Source organism: Ischnura elegans, chromosome 1 (genome assembly GCF_921293095.1).
Source record: "Ischnura elegans chromosome 1, ioIscEleg1.1, whole genome shotgun sequence".
NCBI classification, from domain to species: domain Eukaryota; kingdom Metazoa; phylum Arthropoda; class Insecta; order Odonata; family Coenagrionidae; genus Ischnura; species Ischnura elegans.
The window spans coordinates 131,347,523-131,374,368 of NC_060246.1; the positions used below are offsets into that span (position 1 = coordinate 131,347,523).

The window sequence follows — 26,846 nt, forward strand, 5'->3', positions numbered from 1 at the left end:
AAGATAGGCCCATAAGAAAAGCATTGGAAATTTAAAAAAATTATAAAAAATACTTTCAATCAAAATACGGCTAAATGGTTCACATCAAAAAATCGGCCAAAAAATCTAGTTTCCATCAGCAAAATTTCACGTTCCAGTGACGTGTGAAAGTAGGCGACGAATGGAAAAAGTTTTAGTCCCATAAGGCTCCAATGTTAATTCGGATCGATATATCTCGAAAACCGATCGACTTTTTCGAGTTTTCGGACTTTTCCCCCGATGAATATTTTTTCTCCACGACCTGTAAAAATTTCGTCTTCCCAGCACGTCCGGAAGTGGTCGGGAATTTGTATACGTGAATCAGTCAGTGAGTGGTACGTGAGGTATCTGTCACACATCGGGTTGTATATAATATAGATTAGGGGGGATTTGCCACAAAATATGTTGTTCCAACATTTTTTCTTTGACTGATCATTTACAGTTGATTGATTATTTTGTCTTAAAATATGAGTATTTATGCTCATGTACTTTGTACCCTAATTTAATAAAAGTAAATTAGAGTATTAACTTTTTTATGCTAAATTTCTAATTACTTCCAGGAGTTTTGGCCACTACATTTAGAGAATTCACATATGCAACAGCTCCTGACAGAAAATGGATTATGTTTGATGGCCCTGTTGATGCTGTATGGATAGAAAGCATGAATACAGTGTTAGATGATAACAAAAAGTTGTGCCTGATGTCTGGAGAAATAATTCAAGTGAGTGGTTACTGGAAATAAGGACATGTAATATAGTATGTGTGATTATTGTCGACGAGGAATGGGGATATGGAGATTTTAGCATAGTAATTTTCCTTGAAAATTGCATGTATATGGTAAATACCTAGATTACATAAAAACTCAATATACACCCATGCCTTGTTTAGCGCATTTTTGATTAGTGCAATTTGGTTATGGCACGTAGTTGTTCCTCAGGGAAACATCCCAATGCTGCTTAGCCTAATCAAATAACCATCACTCTCTTAATAAAATGTGAACTTGCTACAGGTGTACACATTCTTACTCGCATTTTATGCAAATTAATAGTATTTCTTGCATAATATTTTGCTCACATATTTTCCAAGATGGCTGATGTTGGTAGTTGTGCTTATTGCAATAAAACTATAAGCTCCAATGGTCAATATATTCTCTGCAGCCTGTGTGGTAATCATGTTCATAAAAAGTGCTTGAATTTATCTAGTAATCTTTTTAAGTTGTTTGTGAACGATCCCGAAGCTGACTGGTTTTGTAGTAATTGCAACTGGAAAACAAATCGTAAGATTTCCCATGTGGATTGCACTACTGTTATCAAGGAACTGAAAACACTGATTCTTGGTCTGAGTAATAAAATTGAATCGATGAAGAAACAACTCTCCCAGGTCTCAAATGGTGTGCCTCATCCTAGCATGGACATGGACTTGTGAAGAAGAAGAAATCAAAATTTCTAATAACATTTGATCGAAACAATTTTTTTTGTGACCATTTTTCAACTACGGACACTGGGAGACAAGTGCTCCGATTGGCCGCGAGTTTCCCTGTTGCCGGACAGCTCATGGCTTTGATTGCTTTTCCTGCCGAAGATCGCGATGTCCATAAGACATCCTGCAACAGGGCAAACTCATGGCTAATCGGAGCGCTTTGCTCAAAGTTTAAAAATGGTGCGTTTTCGAGCTAAACATCATTGGTGATTTAAGTTACTACTGGCATCAGCTATTCAGGGTTAAATTTTGGTGGCATATTTTTCTCCTCCCTCTTACGCTGAAGTGAACGAGAGATAACAATTTGCATTAAAAGTGATAATGTTCAACTGTAACGATTCCAACTCCTTCGATGATGACAAGGTAACGGTTCAGTTGATAATTAAGGACATCAGCAGTGATATTCCCCTCCATACTATTAGATTTTTTCATCTGGGTATATTTCAAAATGGCAAAAATCGACCGATAAAAGTGATACTGGACTCTCCTGCCTCTGCCAAAAAGTAATATCTACACCGAGGGTTATCTTAAGAAGTAAAGATTGTAAAGAAGTAAAATTTTTGGACGCAACGGAGGATTGCCAGAAAAGGAGCTTTGAAAATTGTTGCGTGTGATGGCCATCTTGAAAAGATCGTTTTGAATTAATTAAAATACTTGTTCTTAGTTGAAATTATTGCAGCATGTGTGTATTTGATTAAAAATATGCCACCATACCACCTTCGCATGTAGTCGGGGTTGGGGGGTTGGGGGCTCCCAGAGCTCAATAGTAGCCACGGCCCTCAACGCATTCGCTACGAGGGTGGTGTTATTTTTCCAAACATTCTTTGAGGCCGCTTCTTGCACTAGCACCCTTTGCTGCTGAAGTAATCCTTTGTGCCAGGGACGTGTTGCTATGAGGTATAAAAGCCAAAACTTGGGTGCCCTACCAAGTCATTCATGCAGTCAGGGAGGTTTGCATAGCGGCCGGCTCCAATGCGCATCGGGGACTAGTGGTCACTCCTGAATGCACCCGTGTCTTCAAGGTAATATCGACCAATTTGCGAGTTCTTCTTCACAACACTTGTCGGAACAAGCAATGTTTAGTTGGTTGGGAAAAAGAACTTATTGGCGGTGTAGCGATGTCGATGATAACGCTTCTAATGAGAGTTTTTGGGATGAGGAAATGCAGCGACATCAAAAACCTTTAGTTTAAATTCACAGCATCAACTTTATTTGCTGATTTGTTTGAAAAAAACAGAAGCACTTTTTTGTTGTTTGAAATTTAAAAAGAAGTGATATGATCAAAAGTTCTTTCAAAATGGTGGAAAAGAATTGCAAAATAAGTCAAAAACATAAAAATTTGTGTAAAAACTGAAAATCTGCCAAAATTCACGAAAAATTGCAAAGTTTCACATTCGCATAAATCAAGGAGCCCTAGTTATGGTTTCCAATAATCAGGGTTGATAATCGTCATGATTTAAAAAAATCATTGTTTTGATTTAATTGGATTTTGAATCTAAGTCTAAATTTTTAAAATATTAATGCCCCTTTGATAATCTTTGAGGAATAACTACTAAAAGGGCTAACATTTTGTAACCCTATACATACCTAACTCATAACCAGCAATGAGACCTCTAGCGTGAATGAGACCTTTAAAGAGTCAAAAGTATTTAGACCTTTAAAGGCTGCTATTATGGATGGAATAGCATTATGCTATTCTTCATTATTGCAACCGATGTTGCTATAATATAGCGTATTGCAACGCCTATGCTATTTGGTATTACGAACGGTTGCAATTCGTGTTTTTACTACACCGGAAGACGTAATTCTCAGAATAGCATAGGCCCGTTGCTATTTACTATTATGAACGGCGAATTGCAACCGGTAGGCTTGCTATAATATTACGCGGTCTTCGATGCCGAGCAATTCGGTATTGCAACCAGAAAACGTGCGCATTGCGATGTCGAATTGTTTTTCTGAGGTTAAAGTAACCTAATCAAGCATTGAAAAATGGAATAATAGCCAAAAATAAAATGATATCAGCTTTATTTTAATTAAATAATAGTAGCATAAGTGATGAATATTTAACTAGTTAAGTGATTTGGTTAGGAATTAACATTCGAGCTTAATATATGAAGCACAAGCTTGCTTCATCGACAGTACGAAAACAATAACAATTAATGCAAAGAATTACTACCATTAGCCCAAATTTTACGTGTTTTATTCATATTTACAATTCATAATTTTATTTCATCACTTGACTTGCTACTAAAAATATCCTCAATGTAGGCTATCAGGTCGATTCTTGAAAAATTTCAAGCTTGTGTTAACACACTAACTCGCCAAATATATTAATAGTTATATCTTTCAATGAAAACCATATATTACCATAATAATACCATATACTTTGATCAGCCGTTCATTTCCTCAATTGGACAGTATATACAAATACATGCAACGAGTCGAAATTGTTTTCCCCACTATTCGCTGCCTTCTACAATTAAAACTAAAAATTTACTAAATTATAAACACGGGCAGTCGACTTGAATTACTTGCTTGAAATCAAAGGATTTCTCCGAACAAATATGATTCACCACAAACGTTTAATGGAATATCCATGCACTACATCATTAATGCAATATATATCATGTGGAATTGAATACAAATTGTTTCCTCTATAGACAAGTAAGTTATTCACACAATTAAGTTTCAGTTTATCGGCACAGTTCAGGGTCTATCAAAAATTTCAGTGAGCACATAATAAAATCAGCTGATACGAAAACAATGATAACTGACACAACAGCACTTTCCACACGATTCACTATTGCTAGATTCACTTTTTCACAGCTGTTCCATCCATCCTCAAATTCACCATCACCTCCCTCTGCTTTTTCCAAATATGCAGCTGAAATATCGATACTATTCCATCATAATACATGAAAGCACAGCTGTGACGTTGCCACCTACTTCATTTCCTAAACAGAGAATGAACACTGAAATTAGGGAGTCATATAATATATAGATAACATTAGAAACGAAAGCTTCTAGTTCATACAGTAAAACGATATCGTCACGAGCAATACAATAAAAGTTGATACATATTAATTCTGATATGCAACAAACAGACTTCGAAGCCTAACACATTTACGAAGAAAATCAAACATATTTAGCTTTCAATGATTATTTCGCATAGCATATATCTCACGGTAAAGGACCGATCGGATATAGGTAAATCATTGAATATTTATGTCCGATAAATCATCATTATAACAACGAAATTATGACCTAACCCACCTGTCTGAAGCCATTGGGAAATTATCACAACCACAACAAACAGCTGATTTCTTAAATGAGATTTTCAAAGCGTATTATATATTTCCAAGGTTTAATATAATTTTTAAATGTAAATAAAGCAATTATTTATAATTTCAAGTCAATATTCCGTAAAATACAGAAAAATATATAAAATATCTTCTCCCTCATTGGTTACGCAAACTGTTCAGAAAGTTTTTCATACGGGAAGAGGCGGAGCTTCCAAATAGCTCGCGCAAGAAATAGCATGCTGCTATTCCGAACAAAATTATTACTACGCCTCATTCATAATACGGGGTCGTTGCTATAATGACCCGCAGAATAGCGTATGCTATTTTTTGCAACGCTTATCCATAATAGCAGCCAAAGAGTCAAAAGTATTTGGTGCTAGTCAGAATTATTGGGTGCCAGCCATAATTCATGCAATTTCCTTACTAAGGAATGTTTAATTTCAATGACTGATAAAAATTATCTCTAAGAAGATGATTCTGAATCTTTAAGTTTTATTGTTTACATTGCTGCATATATGAGGAAGATTAGAGAATAGTAGCAAGATTAATGACAACTCAATGACCAGGTACCTAATATGAAAGATATGATTACTGTTCTTGATATATAAAGTGAAGATTTTGTAATAAATGTACTTAAAATAGAAATTTATGTGCTTAAGACATCTTAAAAATTACTCATGCAGAAGCTCATAATTAAGATTTAAATCACATAATTTTTATTGGAAATAATCTGGTTAATTAAGTCAATATGATTTAAATCCATCATCCCCGCCAGCAATATAAGTATTAAATTTTTAAATCGTTAACCACTATTTTGATGGATGGTGGTCTTGTCAGCAGCTATTAAAATTTTCATTTTTATCTGCTCTAAAGAATTTTGATGTTAGCAACTAATCAAAAATGATTAAACATGGGGTGAAATTGAAGTGATGCTACAACAAATGTGGCATTTGTTTACTTGTGTACTCTGGCTTACCATAAAAATGATAGGTTTGGTACTCCCAATGCTAATACAGTGGAACCTCAATCTATCGTTTTTCAGGGGGATGGATGAAAAAAACGATGAATGCAGTAAAACAATCGATGAGGGAATGATTGGCCGGGTTGCCTATGCCCCAGGAAACGCTGGATGTTGCGAATTATGGATTAAATCAAGATTTTAGCTGATTACAGGAATATTATTACTTCGTCAAAACACTTAGGTCATATTGTTGATTCGACTTATCTCTCTTTCAAATATCCTAAAGGAACACGCCGCCTTGCTAAAAAAATGTTTGCACTCCACTCGGAATTTTCACTGCTATTATGCATATGTAAAAATTCTTATCCATCAAATGCCATTTCAAGTACACGTATTTACGAGAAAAATGTGCGTGTTATGCCTCAAACAACTGCTTTCGCCGACTCAGTGATTGGTCATGAGATGGATCAAGAAGGCCAAAAATAGTTTATTATTTGAAATGATCCTTTCTAGCAATTAAAATTTTAATGTGATTGAGGCAATGTTGCGTTAGTCATCAGCGGCATGCCACCTGATCCTCGGCTTCATCCCACTTCTTGTTTTCACCAGGGATCTCGCTCTACCCTTACCCCTGCCGTCATGTGCTAGTGGACTTACAGAGGCGTTCTGCAATATTCACGCGCTTCTAGCCCGGATTCTTTTCTTCATCTTCAATTATTTTCAGTTCATCTTTTAAAGTTCTCACTTGTTTCTTTGGAAGGGCCATGGTCCGAAGAGGAATTTAAAAAAAAAAACTAATAAAAATGACACCAGACTTTATTGAACCCACATGGAAAACACTTGCTGGATTCAACTCACCCTGGAAAGTATGGAATCACTTGTACGAGGTGAAGTTCGGCACTAATGCTATCGCGTACGGCGTAAGCGGAGCGTACTGCAGAGGGTGAAGCATGACCATATGACTGTGCAATGAAATTTTTTGTCCTATGGGAAAGGCAACTTACCCACTCATTTCTAACAATAAGTAGCGTAGCTCTAGGTGAGCAGATGAATTGAGATTGCTTGTAGGGAGAAACAAAATATTGTCATGTCCTCCCGTGGACAGCTCGACTAGGGGCGACTCAGAATTGGGATCTTGGACTAACGCTGAGGAATTCCAGACAGCGAAGGTGGACCCCTCGGAGGGACGGTATCGGGTAGAAATGAAAGATCCCGGGTTTGCTGCAAGAAGTGTATTTGATTCTCATGATTCTTGCGCGAGAGTGATCTCCTCCCTCGGCTCTCCGGGTCAATCGTTGAACTTCCCTTCCACGGCCCAGTGGGCCTGCGCTATGTGGGTCCCGACTCTTGACGGAATGACGAATCACGAATGACGAATCACGAATGACCTCGAGTCAATGATGCGTGCCGTTTTTAAGGCATCCCCACATCCGACCACCCCTCCCCCCCCCCCCGTGAGTTCGAGAACCTTCCAAAGGTACGCCATTCCTTGCTGAAAAGTTCAAACGTATCGGCAATCAAAAATGCGGTTCCCACTCTCAGCAAAATCAGCGCAGTGCGGACATCATGGCTTTCCTTTTGTGAGAGTGCACACGCACCGTCTATCCAAAAATGCATTCCTCGCCATCTGCACAATCCACACCGCGCAGGCATAAAGGAAAGTTCAAGAGACCCACGCAAGAAAGGTGAATAGACGATGAAGAGGACGCATAGACCGACCAAAAGAATATGCACGCATCAATAAAAAGAGTGTGAGGACTTAGTCGAACGGAAAATGAAGTCTGGATTTAACAATATCCTGAGAAGACATCGCTTCGTTAGCAGCTCAGACAAGTGAGACTTGTAGCATAACTCATAAATTGTAACCAGATGCCCTGTTTTTGAAAAAAATACCGCATCAACTGCCGTGAAGCTCACTAACAGCTGCGAGGATATCAATATTCGCCAGAAATCACAATCGTATTATTCCAACTACAGTAAAACTTCGATTTTACGCACTTCGATTTTACATCAAGTCTCGTTTTTACGTAGCGGCACTCAAGTCCGGCCGGAAAGCATAGGGAATTGCAATGGTGAAACTTCGATTTTACATCTTTTCTTGATTTTACGCAGTTTTTCGATTTTGCGCAGCATAACCCTAGCCCCTAAGAGGTCGCTAATCTTGATTTTACGCAGTTGTCTTTCGGCTTGTTTTGAAAATCCGACTAGAGCAATATGCAGTTAGGTTATTATTTCGTCTCAATGAGTTGCAAAAATGAATACAGGAACCGTTGAAATGACATCGCGCTGTTGAGCGTGAAACTAAATACATCGCGAATCTAATTATTGCTTCCCCGTGAGCCCTCTCAGTAATATTTCAGGCTCCATTACGAACGCGAATGTCGCTCTTAGTTCAAATTCGCCGTAGAAGAATATCGAAACCTAAAACACACGGCAATCGCCGTGTATGCGTAACTACTTTTGATTAAGACATGATCGCTGGAGATATTAACATTATCACCTTTCGTTTATTATTCGACTTATTGATCGACGCTGTCTATATCCACAATTATGAGCTACGGAATATCTATCCCCAACGCAAGGCTTTCTAGAATTTTGCCAACGCTATGTTTTCCGTCGCCCTAGCGAAATATAACCGCGAAATGATCACTCGAGTCGTTAAAAATACTCCCGTGCCAAAATTTTGGCTTCCAAGGTGATCCAGAAAAGATAGTCGTACTTCTAGTATGGACGTAAGTCGATGGTGATTCAACACGATGGTGAAAGCAGCCTGCATTGTCTCATTCCCAGGCTAACCCCACATCTGCGGGACAAATGGAGGCGAGGGAAAATTGCTTGCGCTGCGCGCTTATCAGAACTGACTCAACTTGTATCTCATTGTCAGACGGTTTAAGTTAAACATGGTTGGAACTTGAATAGCTATTAGCTTAACTCCGCTAGGTGGCAAGCGTTTTAACGGAACGGGAGTTAATGCCCTCGGAGAATAACTCGCGTCGTCAATCGTCATGTAATCATTGAAGTCAAATTCAAGACGAGAGTGATGAGGCAGTCCCTTTAAACTCGGGAATGGCTTAGTACCATTAAATCGAAATACCAAAAGTGTCCGGTGTTGTTATCAGATATGGGGAAGCAAAATATTAAAAGCTGAGTCACACGGCTTGTGAGTCGAAGGTCCCGGCGCTGAATTCGCGGAAGAATGCCGACAGAGAAGCTATTCCCGGAAGAGTCGATCTACTAATGCTAAAATTTCATGGGGAAATGCTTTTTTAATGCATATAAATTATAAAGAAGGAAAATTTTTCAGGACTATTAGTCATTTTTTATTCATCACGGGCGGCATGACGGCAGTTGCGTGGTCATTTAAATAGCTCACTTAAAAAAGTGATCTAAGCACCGGAAAAATCTGAATTTCCCAATATCTCGGGTCCTGTGTGCTCCTTATTATCTATGGTATGCTATTTGGAGGTAACCAACAACTTGGGTCATTAGCGCCATGAAGTAAGGGCTGGGGGGATAGGTACCCTATGTTGGCATTAGCCAGGTTGTAATGATAAGCTCAAAAGGGACCAGGACTTAACTTCACATCTGATGGACAGAGTGGTGCACTGGAAGTGCCCTCCACATTAGACTCAAGTAGGGATAGGGCCATCTCTGATAAGTCTCTGCTACTGCCAGGACTTGAACCCAGGCCCACAGGGTGTAAAGCCTTTGTGATGTATTAGCAAAATTTTGCACCCTGTTAATGGGGTTAATTTGGATGACTATCCTCAGGTATCTCATTTCTTCAATCTCCAATCTTTGTTTGTCTGCAGGTGGTTAAACGGATATCCTGAAAACTGCTTCTAATGAGAATATTTTCGAAAATTAGCTTCTCTGCGACCATTTAGTATCATCATTCCGAATTTTCTCCTGGGTAACAGAAGTAATCTTAGTGCCAGAAAGCATTTCAACCATTTTGTTCAACCATTCAAAACACTGTTCAGGAATGCAAAGTTGTTTCTCTTAAGGTAACACGTCATCTGTGGTGTTGCTTTTGAGTATAAGATTGAGAGTAAGATTATTAGGCTTCATTTTCCGAGCAATAATGAGCTAGTGTTATCCTGAAAACTATACTCCTCCTCAATACCAACTCTTGATTTTACACACTTTGATTTTACACAGTGCCCATATTTCGGTCCCTCCAAATGCGTAAAATCAAAGTTTTACTGTATTTCCTTGCTTAAAATGCTTAAATAACAGTAGAAATACATCGTGTTTGGTATCATTCTTTTTTTAATTAGGTGCACAATAATAATATTTTAATCTAATAAAAGTATAATACCAATTGCCGAAAATCATTTTTAGACACCTTTGGGGCTAATTGGTGATTCATGCAGCAGTTGACCTCCAGAAAAGGGGAACTTTGAAGCGAGTCGGCTAAAATAAGTCAGCGGGCGAGAAAGGGGGAGGCGTGAAAAAGGTTTCTTTTGTTCTCGAGTAACTTGATATTTTCTTTCGAAGCTAAGGTCTTCGTAGTACGATCCCTGCGTGACCTGGGACCTTTTGTTTGATTTTGGAGAAGAGGAAAGCGTCAGAGGGGGGGAGGCAAGTGCTGAATGTAGGGGGATAGCGGATCTTGGGAAATACGCTAATGTAACTATCCCACGGCACTCAGCTTCTCCCTATCGTATTTTAATCTCCTGGGGAAGATTCAAACTATGTCTGTCATTATTAGCCATAAATAACACGTTGTAAATACTTCGTCTCATTTTCGTCAAACGATGGATGCGGGAAAATTATACGATGGAACCGCGATCTTCGAACGATCGATGCGGTAAAACGATACTTCGGGGAACAATAGATGCGGGAAAAAATTACATTGTCTTTATGGAACTTAATTTGGGACCAGGAGCGGTGAACGATGAATGCGGGGAAACGATCAATGCGGGAACGATAGATCGGGGTTCCACTGTAATAGATACATTGACTTATTCATGCTGATTTGTTGGCTAAGAACCTACATTTTAATGAATAAACCTTCTGAAAGAAAGTAATTGAATATTTTATTTGTTTTAGATGTCCAATACCATGAATTTGATTTTTGAAACTGGTGATTTGGAGCAGGCCTCTCCTGCCACGGTATCACGTTGTGGAATGATTTACATGGAACCAGGAGAGCTTGGCTGGCAATCATTATGTAAATCATTCCTATTCTGGCTGTCATCTCGTTTACTCTCCGACCAGCTAGAATTAATAGAAGACATGATAAACTGGCTCGTTCCAGCTATTCTGGATTGCATTTTTCATCGGTGCCAGCGTTTCATCGTTTCATCTGAGTTGCACCTTTTTATGGTAATATGAGTTATTTCTTGATTTTTAGATATTTTTGCGGCATTTGTAAAATATATCTGTGAATTCTCAATTTTGCAATTCTACCTACCAATTCATGCTAATTTTTTGTCTTACAAATGTGCTTTTTTCAGTGTTTCACTAAGCTTTGCAAAATCATGCTTGAGGGAGAGCAACAAGTAAGCACTGTGTGGCTGCAAAACGTATTTATCTTCTGTTTGGTATGGGGATATGGTGCCAGCCTGAATGGTAATTTATCAGATTTGTCTGTTCTAATGCTGAGGGAAAAATATTTGCATTGTATTTACAGTGATATCTTTGTAAAATACTTAAGTCCTTTATTAAATCCTTCATCCTCCAAAATAGTTCAACCCTTTGGATAATCATCACCATCTCTGTTTCTCTCTAGACCGAGGGAAATTAGTTTGGTGGGAATAATTGTGGTTAACTGTCTGGCTTAAACAATATTCAGAAGGAAAATATAGAACATGGGCCTAAATACTGCTTATTACTCTTCATCGACACTGTATTCTACTGATTGCATTAGTTTTGGAAGGCCGGTGAAGTTATCTAATACAGTGGAAGCCCGGTTTTGCGAGTACGGCATTTTACGATAATCCCATTTTTGCGAGTGATAGTATTTGTACTGCCAAATGGCCTATGTTTTACATGTAAAAATTGGATTTAATGAGGTCAAAAAGTTGCTTCCACTTTGTACTCTCGGTTTTACGACAGATATTTCTCGAGGACGATGCACCGCTGAGCAAGCATTAACTATTATGTTTTGTATTATCTGTTTATTAAACTAAAAGTACAAGATGTGTGTCATATCTACTACACCTAAAGCCAGTTATGTCCAAGCATTTTAGTGATTTACGGCCTTGAGTACACTCTGCATGCTCCCATTTTCCGTTCTTCTTTTGTTACGCCCAGCTATCAATGAGAGGGGAATGGGAGGAAGATGACAGTGGGAGAGGGAGTTAGTTCCCCCCATCTTCTTTGGCTGGCTTCGTCTCTATAATATTGCTATAGGCTTTGTCTTAAGTGCAGGAACTTACATTGTAGTGAAACCCCCTCCATATTTTCCTGTGTCAGGTAATGAAGTTGAAAGTGCATTGTCGTAGTTCGGTCGGCACCCTTACATTGACTTTCGACTTATGGAAAGGTACAGCAGGTATCTGGTGATGTATATTTCAATGTTTCATTTTTGCATAGGAATGTAGTTCGATCAAGACATTGTCAGCTATTGCCACGTAGGAAAATCACTATTATTACTAAGATGGTAAAATAACAATCAACCATTGGTTAGCGAGCGAGAACTCAATCAACACCGCCGAGTAATCAATTGTAAAAAATTTGTAAAAGCAGAATTTCTCTGCTGATTGGAGAAATCCTCTTCATAGCGACATGAATTTTCATTATCTCTTCTTCATACTCTCCAGAATTCATCATAATTCAAAGTTTCACATCATATCAGCAGAACTGTGACGCATTTCTGCGCAATCCCTTAATTTGTTTAAACGAATGGCTTCACTTAGATGTGGGTTACCCTCAAGGGCAATTTTCTCTGCGAGCACAATTAAAAAATGCTATTTACTGCACCAGATCCTTTGAATCTCCTAGCAATGATTAAAAGCTTCTATTTACAGACTCTTGATGTCAAAAATAATATTCCGCTCCGAATTTTGCGACGCAGCATATGCGTCCTTACTAATCAGTCCCCATGCGGTGCTTTTATCTTAGGTATGTAAACCGCCCAGGGTTATTTTTTTGGAAGAACTGAAGATTTTGTACATTAAGTAACATATTTATATCGTCGCAATTGCTATCCAAAAACCCCTTAGTCTACAGTCCAGCCGGCAAGAGTTGTTCGATGAACAGATAGTGGTCCAACATTAGCCCAAAACGAGGAGCGGAGAACCCTGCGCCAGTACGGTTTGCAGCCACCCACTGCCCCCTAAATGCATCTCACACCCCCGCCTAGTCATTCAACTTTGTCACATGCATGTGGAGCTAAGAAACAAGCCTGACACACCAAAACAAGCCTTTTCTTTGAATCACCAAGATAAGGGATTGTTCCTTTGGGTCCGTCTAGGTCATCGTCCCTTCTGGCTCCTTTCTTCACAGAAGCATTTTGTTTACATGTACGTGGGCATTTCCCTTTCTTACCTGGCAACCTTACCTCCTACCCCGAACAATTACCTGTGGCCAGACTATATAGAGGGGTGAACTCAATGCCCCCGATCCTTTGAGCACAATCCAAGGCAGAGGGCTGATGGGCCTCAGCATTCAGCAGAAGAGAGCGATTTCCTACCACTTCTACCATCCTGTCGACTGCATGCACCCAATCATACGGCAAGGGAGAGTTGAGAGTTGGGATGTGCGTGGAGGGGCGGAGTGTACTCTGTCTCAGGGGCATAGTAGTGTTAGGTGGTTGGGCGAGTGCATCATATCGCGGAAACGTAAATATTTGGACATTAAAATTATAGACTGGTACGAAAGTAGCTGGACTTTAAAGAGTGATATCCGGAGGTGGTTTGGTATCTTGTCATTTATGTAGTTCATAATATTAAAGAAAGATACAATTCGTGCAGTAGTGAACGAACTAGGAACACCTAGCAGCCAAAAATATTTGCGGAAAGGGGAACATCCACTAATGGAATCTACACTATACAAGTGGTTTTTGTCAAAAAGGTCTGCAGGAAGGCCCATAAACGGTGTGATGTTTAAGATGAAAGCTGACTACTTTTCCAATGGGGAAAAAATGTCTTTGCGAGAAATATCTTCGATTGCTGAATCACGCCGCATTTCAGTGAATCTTTCAGGCGATTTTCTCAACTGACTGATGTACTGGTTAAACATTCGAAAACTCGACAGAGCTGATATTGTCGGCATGATGTATTAGCAAAATTATCCAAAAACTTCCACCATATTCCAAACATAATGATTCCGACTAGTTACGCTGTTTTTACAGCTTTCTTCGGCGATCAAAAAATACAAGAACGGGAATAAAATCACTGGAATTGGGGGAATTATTATTTGATAAAAATGAAAATCCCCCGTTTCCTTCTTTAAATATGTTGATACTCAATGGGGAACTTGCATGGGTCGTCGATTGCTCTAAAAACTATTTTGAATAAGTAAAATGGATATATTAGCTCGCAAAAATATTTAAAGTTTCTCCATTCAACATCAAAAGAAATTTTAAAAATTGCATTTAAAATCTAAAAAAATTTCTCTGAGCCGACCACTGAGCGAAGACACCCGAGCGTTGACCAGGCCAGGCATGACGTCATAGGTCCCTAAGCAACCGTAGGGAGTTGGGAAATATGCTGAGCGCATGCTGTAAAATTTGTTTTTAGGGAATATTTAGTCACACATCGCTCGTCGCTTTATTTTGTTCTGTTATTCTGGGGCAAGTTTTCCTATTGTGTCACTTATTACTTATTACTTGGGATATTAATAATGCGACATCGGAATGATGAAGTACAAGCGTTTCACTTCATATGTTTTAGTTATCAGAAAAATGGATGGTAACGTTGCCGCTCTTTCGAATAGTATACCTGAAATTCATCTACATCTACATAATACCCCACAAGCGGCCTAAAAGGCATATGGCAGGGGATGTTAGGACACCAGCCTTTTTTTTAGGACACCAAAAATTGATGCCATGGCCCTCATGGAATTAGTTAAGACAAATTATTGCTATACGTCGGCGGAAAATCGAGGTGTAAAAGAAACTTGTAATACTGGAGGATAACGATCGTAAGCTCTGCTGTTGGTAGTCCTATCCATCCTATGGTACGAATTCACAGCGAAACAGTCTGCACACAATCCACATGTGAGATTGTGAATCAGTTCCGCTGCCAACACACACACAAGCTACAACCTATTTCAATAATACATATAGGTAAATCCATAAACAATATACTAGCGTATACCATAAAAATTTAGTGGGAAATAGGCAAATACAATTATCAAAAACTGGAAGTCACTACCATTCTTATATTCATCATGTACAACTTACTATAACAGAGCTCGTTATGATGTAAAAAACTATTTAATCACTGATTTAAAGCCTTAAATTAGCCCATGCAAGTGACACAGACAACTTTTCTCACTACTCTTTGTTGAAATAATAGAATAACAAACTACACCCACAGTTGTGATCTTGATAGCTTGATCGTGAAATGTCATATCTACGGTGAACAACGGAGGTTAACACGCCGCTGACAATTTTTACACTACTGTTAGACATTTATCGATAGCATTATAGCACTTTTCATAATTCAATCACATTGGAACATTGATAACTCATGGCCGATATTTTTCAACCTTATCAAGCTGTGTGCGTGATAACCACTGGCACTATGATTATTAGTACATAGTAGCTTAACGGGAGATGTCACGTCAAAATAACTCTATTTTGGCACAAAAAATGTTCCTAGATGTCTCCAATCAGCGAGCAAAAGTTGCATTGACTGGAATTCACCTCATAATACAAGCACAGGCAGTCTTAAACGATGAATTCTTTGGTACCTATGAATAAAAGGATAATTTTTTGTATATAAATGCTAAGCAGACATCAGTAAACATCAAAATCGTTCTAATTACATACTTAATGAATGATATGCCATCGATAACATCAACTGACAATTAACGTATCCCCCTTCCAATGGCCGTGGCTCAGACTCCTACAACGATTTTATTAAGGTATTATAAAATTTTTGGTTTGACTGCTCCAGTTTTATATTTTATGCTCCAGTTTTATATTTATTGAATATCTTGCGAAGGAAATCTCAGGTATACATGTGGTTTTCTTTGTTGAATTCAGAAAATAATTTTCTGTCGGCCTGTGAAATAAAAAAAATTCATGCAAGTTCCCCATCATATTGTGCCTGATAATGACTTTCTACCAGTTTAACTTCATTAAATACCGCGGAAACAAAAGAAAAACTGTAAATAAGAACGATTATGAGACTTGGGTGGGTTTATTCAACACCTTCGAATACAACGAGTGCTTGGTGTTGCAGGTAATTTCTGAGGGATTATGAGCACTGGTAAAAACCGGGCTTCTACTGTAAATCCATGTATAGGAAATGCCTGGTAACTTTAATAGCAAGATATCTCCAAAACAGGTTTTTTTTTAATAGCAATAGAAAACCGAAGGCAACTGAAAACTGGTTTTGTAGATATTTTTCCTACCAATTTTAATTTGCATTTATTTTTCAGTGCTCAAATAAATTCAATTTAGCCCAATACAGTAGAATCCTGATTTAAGGTTTTACCGGGGGACAAAATTTAAACAGTAAATGTGGGTAAGTGGAGAGGGCAGCAGCTCTTCATTATATGAGTGAAGGTGGAGACCACAGTGACTAGTACAGTGACTGTATTTCACTGCAGATTTGGTAAAATTCACTTTAACAGCTCTAGTACTGTGATGTGGAAAGCAACGGGAAGTTATCACATTATTATTCTAAGGAGCATTAGCCATCAGTGAAAAACATTGTCAGAAAACCACTGAGGATGCTGCTTCTTTGAGAATAACTTGTGTTGTCAGTCGTCTCATAGTACCGTATTAGCGCATGTAATAGGCGCACCTTTTTCCCCAGAAATTGCAGCCGAAAATGGGGGTGCGCCTCTTACACAAACTTTTTATCTTCCCCTCCTCCCTTTCCCCAGTCGCTAGCCCTAGAGGAACTGAGTGGCCTTGGTTTTCTGCATGAGTCAGTCATCTAAAAACCAAGATCAAAAACAAGCGGGAGGCAGGGGAGTGTCTTCCTTAGTGACGTATTTTTAAAATGCTCCTGTTTGCGTTTATTACTCGTAAGCATCGGTAGGTACCACAGATGTGAACATGGAAAAGATCACGCGAGGTATTTTGCTCCGGAGGGCACGCTAAATTTACTGCTACGAGTGGGCATACCGCAGCATTTATACTGAATATAGTACTCGCTTATCAAACGTAGAGAAAAGCGCAGTTTTGAGGGACAATGCCTGGTCAATTGTCAACATCTGTCTTGCCGAGTAATTTCCATTACGCTAAGGGCCTGCTTTTTGGAAAAATCATCTTCAGACGCTTTTGTAAGGGTTATTGCGATTGAATATAATATTGGTGTCAAAACCTGCTGTTTAAAAAATTCAAACGAGTGTGTACATTCTTTGACTGAATGGTGGATAGAAGAAATCGGAAATGCTTATGAGTGAAGAGCGCTGAAGGAGAGATAGAGGGGAAGGAGCTCGCTCCCTTCGTCTTTCCTCCGCAACAAGGCTGCGGGCGAAGGAGAAAGGGAAGAACACGTATGATCTTGCAAGTGACGTTGTTGTCTTCAAAGTGAAGGGGCGAAGGCGCAGCAATGTGATATACGCAGCTTGAGTTGCCTGAAGTTTCCAGTCGGTCTTGTCTTATTTGAATGCGCTCATGCTATGCTTGTTTCTTCCGAAATTGCGCTGTTTGGACTGTTTTGAATATTAGTAGCTTTGTTATAACTATAAATTAGTGATGGGTCGATTCCAAAATTTTATCGATTCCGATCCCGATTCCGATTCTGACATTTCGATTCCGATTCTACCGATACCGATTCCATCGATTCTGATGCCATAGGCTCCAAGAAAAATATCACTTAATTCCAGGCAACAAGAAAACCACTTTAAAAAATATTACTCTGTGAAAGAGTCAATTGACAAAAGCATCTTTCAAATAATTACTATGTAATTAAAATATAATAGCTAAATTTCAAAACAGAACATACCTGAGTACAGAAATTTTCATAGCTGTAATAAAGATTACATACTACGTATATGAATCATGTAATATTTGGCCCTTTCAAATTCTCAAGCAGAAAAACCAATTATTCTACATGCTCAGCCAGCAGATTTTGACGTCTCCATGTTACAGTATTACTGCCTGCAGAAAATTGCCTTTGCTTGTACTTGTACTTGTAAAAGTACTTGCCCAATAACACGTGTGTGTTATTGGGCAAGTACTTTCCCACCAAAATTTCAAGATTTCGGAGACTTTGGAATTTTTATTAAAAATTATATCAACGATTTTTTTGGATCTTGAATCTTCATGGAATTCAAGTGGTCGAAGCGAACAACTATAGAACTAAACTTTAGTTTTGTAGAGCCAAAAAAAATGCTATACTTCTCACGTCATTTAATCAACCTTAAAATCTCTTGCTTTTTTTAAGTTCAAGAAAGAAACTAAACGCTACAAATGAATATCACATCGGACGGTCGCAGTAATAAAAAAGGCTAAAAGAGCCTTGTGGTGTGAAAACTCCCCCTACGCGCGACTCACCTCGGCGAAGGTGGAAAGGGAAAAAGGGTATCGGTTGTTGCCTTTCACGGAAATAGTTCTTTTTTCATTCTCTTAAGCATGCTGACTTAATCTCTTCACTTTACTTTAATACCCGAGGCATATTTCTTATGCGTGGGATGGTTCCAAAAAATATCCAATCCTATTAGTATTTTCACTCGAGTAATGTGCTAAATGGTCAAGTCGATCTATACATAATCCTTTTTAACATCCTCAGTTTAGTGTTTTAAGTCAATGAAGACGATGATCTATGCTTTAAATGACGATTTTGAAGACTAATGTTTTAAAAAACTTGAAAAATCGGCCTTATGTTACCGAGCCTTAAAGTTCCGCAGCGTGTAGCTCAGCCTTGACGCGCGATTGAAAAATCGCTCTTATTTCCTTCGTCGCAAACTTTTTTTTCAAGATTTCTTATTAGTACTCTTTAGAAATCCCTACTTTATATTGTGGATCAAATTTTCCGAGTTATATTTTTCGTAAACGAAAGATAATGTCTACCTTATGTCAAATTTCACGTGAAAAACGGGTCGGCCATTTTGCGTTGTAAAACCCGACAGATGAGAGCCAAAATCTTCGAAAGTCATTGAAAGTATAGGCAAAGCACCAGATCAAAGGAATATTGCGTTTTATATTCCATAAAACTCACACCAATGCAAAACCACTTGGATAAATTCAAAGATTTTTTGAGGAAAAACGATATCTCGCGTGGCATTGAAAAATTGGTCATGCTTGGGCCTCTGTATCTCACTAAAGGTTCGTATTTACGTGAAATGGCATATAAAGCAATATTTGGTAATGATTTATGAGTATTTTCGCTGAGTTTCAAGTCTCTATCCCCAATAAGGTCATTTTGGACTTTATTCCAGCTTTTTCCGATTTCGGACTAGTGTGCGCCGGGTAGGAAGACGATCGGCCGCTGCGGCTGGCGTAAAGGTATTCGGCGCCAACGTCGACAACTATAGTGTATTCGGCAAGCTGAAACTACCAGGCCATGAACATGTATGTTCATGTACCAGGCCAAGGCATTAGAATGACTTATCGGCTTTAAAAACTGCATTATTACATGAGTTTCATGATAGCGCTTCCTGTCGGCAGATTGCTGGACCTACTAGCCTCGAAAGCACTGTAACCTTAACTGCTCGACTCGACATTCGTAATGCGACTCGAAACGCTCGAGTCGAGTACCAACTACTCGATCGACTTGAATTTTCGAGTACTCGCACATCCCAAGAAGATATGTGTTTTGTTATTACGATTACGTGGCGCGAAAATTCAAATGACTGTTGGAAACGCGGTCGTTTATTTTGTTGTTTGAAGTACTACTGGAATCGGAATCGATTTTTCGCCTTGGCAAGTACTCGTTTTCGATTCCGGTTCTTGGCCGAGAATCGAAGAATCGAGGAATCGAACCGACCCATCACTACTATAAATCTTTGTGTCAATCAATTGGAGCTTAAACTTAAATTCTGTCAGATATGCGTCGCGTTAGATCTCTGTCTTTTTTTGAACCTCGTGCGTGTCATACAATTATTGAAAGCTATCGAGATATCTTCGGGCTCAGTAGATGACTCACCTAGCATTTGGCCTCCAGAAACTGGGGTATCGATCAAGGTCAGTTGGTGAGAGGGGAAGGGATTAAACAAGTTTTGATTGTTCCCACAAAACTTGATATTTTTCTTTGAGGCAAGTGATTTATGGTCCATGGGGTCTCGGAAAGGAAAAAAAAAGTCATAGGCATGGGCTGATGGATGGCCAGGGGTATTTAGTGAAATCTACACCATGGTTATTATCCTACGGCGCTGAGATTCCCCCATTTGTTGTCCAATCTCTTGGGAAGATTCACGCTATGTGCCTGTCGTGTTTTGATTTAAAATTTTCTATGGCTGTAATTCTATTGCAATACTCCTACAAGAGCTTTAAAAAAAATGTTCGTGAGTAGGACAAGAATCGTAGGGCAACGGCGTATGCAAAGAGAGGATCGGGACTCTTTCTACTCTCTCCTAGTGCATTTGCATTGCATTCACGAAAGCATCGATTGAAAATTTCGGATTCATATTCAATTCCGTCGACGAATTTGGATCCGAAGGTCACTATAGTGAAGGGCTTATTCGTGGATATTTGCATCTGAGGTATCCGATCCGACCGTCCCTAGTAAGCATCAGAAGGTTAAGGCTGCAAGTGAATACCTACTAATCTCCGAGCGCCATACACATCGTTTAAATTTAGCTGAAAAACGCTGCGCGAATTATTATTATTGAAAGTGGAAAATTTGATAACTGTCAAAAGTCCAGGCTTAAGTCTGCAACACCGCGCGATAGGATAAAAGAAATGCAGAAAATTTTTTTTTTCTTTAGCTCCGATGCTCAAAATAGGGGTGCGCCTCTTACACACGCTTATATGGTAATTGACTTCAGAGTAAGAAGTGAAAGATAAGGTAGTCATTGGCAATTTAGGAATGATGTAGCACCACGAGATCGAATTTAATACAAAGATTGGCCAGTGTTGGGATCAGAATGGGGAGCGAAGCATTATGTGAAGACAAAGCAGCCTGCGTCGTATCAGCATTAAGCCTCGCCTCAAGGTCACCTCACAGGGCGGCAGCGGGAACCAGAAATACGACGTACGGAGAGATTTCCCGGCATTCATTCTTACGCGTCGCAATTTCGCGCGCTTGAAAATGTTCACTTTTCATTTAATCGCGATAAATAGATATCGTCATTTAAAAATCTAAAAGTGTGAAATACGTACTCCAGGAGTAATAATCTTTCGATTTAGGCAATAAAAAATAAGAGGAAACCACCCTATTATTAGAATGGTTAGAAATATAATTATTTTGATTGCTGGGAATTGGAAAAATGGCAATAATTTAAGATCTTTATAATAATTTAAAGTGGCATAGTAATCTTCATCAAAATTGGTGAAAATTATATGTCGATAAAAAAATGAATGAATTTGTCATTTATTGGCATCAGATCCTATTTTTCATAGGCTTTTCTTTCGTGGTGAGAAGAATGAAAATTCTAATGTGAAAAATAAAATAACTCGATTATCTATACAGCGGACTCCTGATTATCCGGCTACAGTTTATCTGTGTTGCATATTATCTGTGCATAATTCCACTCTCGCTCAATATTTCTGCGGTCTTTATAAAAAAATAAAACCTTACGGAAAATCATCGGAATTACTGCATTTTAATGCAAAGTTACACCCATGCCTCTAATAGCGCAATTTTGATTAGAGCAATTTCGATATAGCGCAAATTCGTTCCTCTGGTAAACATCGCAATGCAGTGTAGCCTAATCTAAATACTTTAATGCTCTCATGATAAAACGTGAACTTGTGCTAAGTACACATGAAATTGCTATAATTTTATGCTTATTAATAGTATTGCTTGCCTCAAATCTTCTATTTTTTTATATATTAATTGAAATCCATTGCTGTGTAATGGCCAAATGTATTACTCGCCATTGGGTCCAGATAGCCGGCCTACCGAAGTAATTTATCTCATCTCCTTAACATAATAACAATACTAGTTAATTTTGATTATTAATTAAGTTTGGAGCTAGTGGAAATGAGTTTTTTAAGCAATACGGCTTGAGACATAATTTTTGCCGTCATAGGTTATCGGACGATTGACTTCCAGGTAGAGGGTCTACGCTAAAGCCTTCAAGGTCATCGGTATTCACGGGGGAGAAATGGAACAGTGGCCGAGTTGCGTATGAATAGCATCAACACATAAAAGGGTCTGCTATAGTGTCTCAAACAGAATGACTTCATTCCTTCCCAGCAGTCATAGGCCCTCTGCGTCTCAGGAATACAGTTCAGCAGTAGAAAGTGATTTCTATTGAGCCATAGAGAGTAAAAACCAAGAGAAAAATGGCAAAAATAGGAATGCAGGTTGAAAAATCAAGAAGGTATCAAGAAATACCATAAACCTAGAAGAGAAATTGAAAGAGGAAATGGAGAGCATCAAAGCGATATTGCGCGGTAGTTTAAACTCACGATGCCTTATTCTGAATAAAGACGAAGTTAAACGTCAACCACACCAACTTCAACCAAGCGGTCAACACATACGGAAAGTTCATTGTGAATCTGTACAAAAAGACAAGGGTGTTGATCGCTCTGAGACATATAGTGAAAGCTCCGGTTGGTTCCAGAATTTTAAATGGCTAGCAGGTATTTTCAGTGCGGCGATATCAGGTGAATCCTTAAGGCCGTATCACACTAGCGACTGCGACCGCCGCTGCGACCGCGACTGCGGCTGCGACTACACCCCATCACACATTGCGGCCGACGCCACGATCGCGCATGCGCACGTATGAACGTTTCTGCTTGTGGCTTGTTTGTTTACGAAAGCCCAAAGAATAGATAGAGAGCAGCAATTGTTGAAAATGTTCCTAAAATATGTTAAAACGTACTTCATTTTCATTCACCTGTGTACTCGGGTGCAATATCCAATATACTGGGCTTCCATCTTCACTTTAAAAATCCGAAATTATCTCAGCGTTATCTTATAACCTTCTTGAACTTCCCTCGCTACGGTAACCAAAACAAACAAACACGTCTGCCGCCAGCGCGCGAGATTGAAATGGAGCTCTCTGATTGGCTGCGACTGCGACTGCGACTCTGAAGAATAGCCGGTCGGCTATTCTTCGGAGTCGCAGTCGCAGCGTCGACTGCCTCGCTCTGATTGGTCGACGGGCCAGTCGCAGTCGCGGTCACAGCCGCAGCGCCGGCCGCAGTCGCTAGTGTGATACGGCCTTTAAGTGTTGATAGTACAGTCACCGCAACATTTTCTGATGAACTCCAAGCTGTGATTGAAAGTGGCTCCTTTCCCCCTCAACTAGTTTTTAGTGTTGACGAGACGATGTTGTTTTGGAAAAGAATGCATTCTCGTTCATTCATTTTCAGGGAAGGGAAACTTGGGTCAGGTTTCAAGGCCTTTAAAGACTGTTTCACGTAGCTGCTAATGCCTCTGAGGACTTCAAATTAAAATGCAGAAAAGTTTCTTGGGTTTTCCACCGGTTGATGTCGTCCATGTCTCCCGACGTTTCGATCCGCGACTTGCTGATCATCCTCAGGGGATCTTCCGAATGCCGTTCTTCAAAAAATTTTTCAGTATATATAGATGAGTAAGATGACGTTTCGGAAAAATGGCTATAGCAAACATCAGATTTTTATGGCCCTGAAAAGGACCTTTAACAAGCCCATTGGCGGCACAAGGGAGCCGCAAGGAGAACCGACCGCAAAAGTTTTCCTTCCCTATGTCTCCACAATATCCGGAAAGATACAACGCATTCTAGGCAAATATAATATTAAGACAATCCATTTACCACCTCCAAAGCTCATGGATTAACTAGTGAGAGTGAAGGATCCTGCGGACTGAAGACGCCAGGAGTTTACGAAATTCCATGCGAGTGTGGGAAGACATATATTGGAAAGACCAGTCGGACAATTGAAACTAGGACGAAGGAACATCAGAGGTACTTACGGCTGGCCCAACCGGAAAAGTCTGCAGTGGCAGAGCATAGCATCAGTGAGGACCGTGCCATACAATGGAAGGAGGCGAAACTGCTATGCCGAGCACATGGCGACTGGGACCGCCTTGTCAAGGAAGCCATTCAGATCCGCATCAACCGCAACAACTTCAACAGGGACACGGGCTTCCAAATCAGCAATGTTTGGAGACCAATATTGAAGTCCATTATATACAACAAAAATGGCGGGAAAACCACAACACGCCTGAACCAATCAGGTCACACCTAACCTCGGATGGAGTGTATATATACTGAAAAAATTTTCGAAGAACGGCATTCGGAAGATCCCCTGAGGATGATCAGCAAGTCCCGGATCGAAACGTCGGGAGACATGGATGACATCAACCGGTGGAAAACCCGAGAAACTTTTCTGCAACTGATACGCCGGGAAAACCTAAGATCATACTTCAAATTAAAATGATTTATCATTCTTAAACTCCACTAGCTATAATGGCATTCAAAGTAGCATTTGCCTGTCATTTTGATGAGTGACCAAAGGGCCTGGATGACACAATAATTGTTTTTAGACCTGTTTGAAAAATTGTCAACTGCTGGCAATACATTACGAACCCCTGAGATAGCAGATGTTAGCCCACCCGCACGACAGGATGGAATTTCAAAAGCATGTACGAATTTTTTTTAACGTGAATAATAGTCTTTGAATGCATGCCTACTTTCTTTAAAGATATTTTAAACTGTAAAATTTATTTAAATACTGTATTCTAAGGCTATTTATGGGAATATATACGGTTTAGAGGAAATTAGATACCCAACACCTATGCTACCAGGAACGCACCCCTATCTTCCCGATGTTAAAATGCTCTCGTATAATGCAAATGCAAAGGAACGCATCCCTTGCACTATACAAGGCATGGGTGTACATTAGACTTGTTAATTCCAATAGTTGACTTGTTGTTGTATGTGTGTAATAGTTGTCATAAAATGGAAGCAGCGTCGTGCTAGCTGCATTTACGGGAGCTCCGAGTTTCTTTTTTCCAAGCCTCACAGTGCGCGACCGCACTCCGTGATCACGGATACACGTCCCACAGCAGTTGCAACCCAGGCAACTTGTGCAAGACGCGACTACGTGGCGTGGTACGTGAAAGTGTTTGGGAGTATTCTTGTGAACCACTATTTAGTATCGGAAACATGGTTTTCGAAACTGGGTCTTATATGGAGTAGTAATAATACAAGTGCAACCATGTTATTGCCACTAAAAAGATTGCGGACTGGCGAAGAAAGCTCTCAATTAATCCCTCAAGCTCACTAAAATAATATAACACTCATAAATAATAATATATTGTTTGCTTTACGTAAATTATGAACATTGCAAGACATTTAAGTGAAAGTTTGGGCTATCTGTGTTTTCCGATTATTCGTGCTCCGTCTCTCCCCATCATTAGCGCGGATAATCGGGAGTGTTCTGTATTTAATTAATTTAAGGAATGGATTGCAATTTGAAAACAGTCAGATTTTATCCTCAATATTTTCACCGGACATACTCTGGTGTGTGTCAACCTGCACTGGCATTGACTGATCAATCTCTTAGATGCAGTAGGTACTAGTTACTAGAATAGTGGGATATATTTTTATTTACTTCTGGAGGGAGGGGTAGGCAATGGCCCTTTTCTACTGCTGTGGTATTGGAGCCTTCCTCGTCTTTGGAATGTCCCTAAACCCAGCCATTTTCTTTTGAGGGAAGACCAATCAGTATCAGCTGTTGCTAGGATCAAGCTGATGCAAGAAATGAAAATGTGCAATTTGAAATCCATATTTAATGAATAATCATCACTTTACCAATTGCTATGGCATCAGGTGGGTGTGGTGTCCAGATTTTTGGATTCCCACCTAGTGATTCCATGTTCAAATCCCACCCTTGGCAGAGATTTTTCAGAGTCTACTTGAGTGCTTTGTGTAGGGCACTTCAAGGACAGCACTCAGTCCATTGGATGGGTTAAGCCATGGCCCCCTTGGTGCCTTTCGTTAAGAGCAGGCTAATGCCAATGCTGATTTTCTATCCACCCTTCCCTCATGGTGTCTCCCGTTCAGCTGTAAGTGGTCTCTTCCAAATTCCATATCATACATTAATGGAAAATTACATACATTAATGGAAAATTTGTGTACATTTAAAAAATATTTCAAGTTAGTGGCCTAAATACATCATGCTTTTAAAATTATTATGTGTATATGCTGTTTTCTCAAGGGTTTGAGATGGGATGAGTGTATACTCTCCTCTGTTTGCCTAGGATAGATTTACTTTATAGTTTATACCAAAAGATCTTGAAAATGGGAAGTCTAGGGATCATGCTTGCCTTTAATTCAATGCTACCATGTGCCAATGCTTCTCGTTATTTTTCCTTATGCCTACCAGCAATTCAACTGTTCTTTTATAGTTTCTGAGCTTTCTTATTTGAAGAACTTTATATTATTAATTTAATTTGTTATTTTTTCCTTTACCATTTCATGTCTACTTACTAATTTTATGTTTCAATTTTAGGTGATAGCCGAAAAATATTTGATGAGGACTTCAGAGCAGTTTTAAATGGAGATAATGAAAGCTATCCAAGACCTAATTCGTTCAAACTCAGCCGTGCTCAGTTATTTCCTGTGCGAGGGACAGTATTTGATTTTATTTATGATAAAAGGAATAACGGTAGCTGGATTGTATGGCTAGAAATAAATGAGAAAAGTAATTCACAGTGGCCACAGAATGCCAAAGTGAGTAGCTTTTGTCACAGCTTGTCCTCTGTGATACACATGTAACTAATTATTTCATTGTATAATATCTTTACTGTTAAATATTATCATCCATCAGCAGGTAGCTCGTGAATTTTTACTTTATAGTGGATAATGAATAATGGTTTCTCATATTTACTCAACATGCATTGCATTTTTATTCC

The 26,846-nt window shown here is 39.2% G+C and overlaps 1 protein-coding gene across 1 annotated transcript in view; it reads left to right on the forward strand.

Moving 5' to 3' along the window:
• LOC124169976 (dynein axonemal heavy chain 3) overlaps positions 1-26,846 on the forward strand; it is a 227,678-nt gene that overhangs the window by 96,803 nt on the left and 104,029 nt on the right. The window contains exons 30-33 of the mRNA XM_046548676.1: positions 579-739; positions 10,816-11,091; positions 11,223-11,337; positions 26,444-26,664. Coding sequence (XP_046404632.1) covers positions 579-739; positions 10,816-11,091; positions 11,223-11,337; positions 26,444-26,664 — 773 coding nt within the window. The remainder of the gene's footprint in view (positions 1-578; positions 740-10,815; positions 11,092-11,222; positions 11,338-26,443; positions 26,665-26,846) is intronic.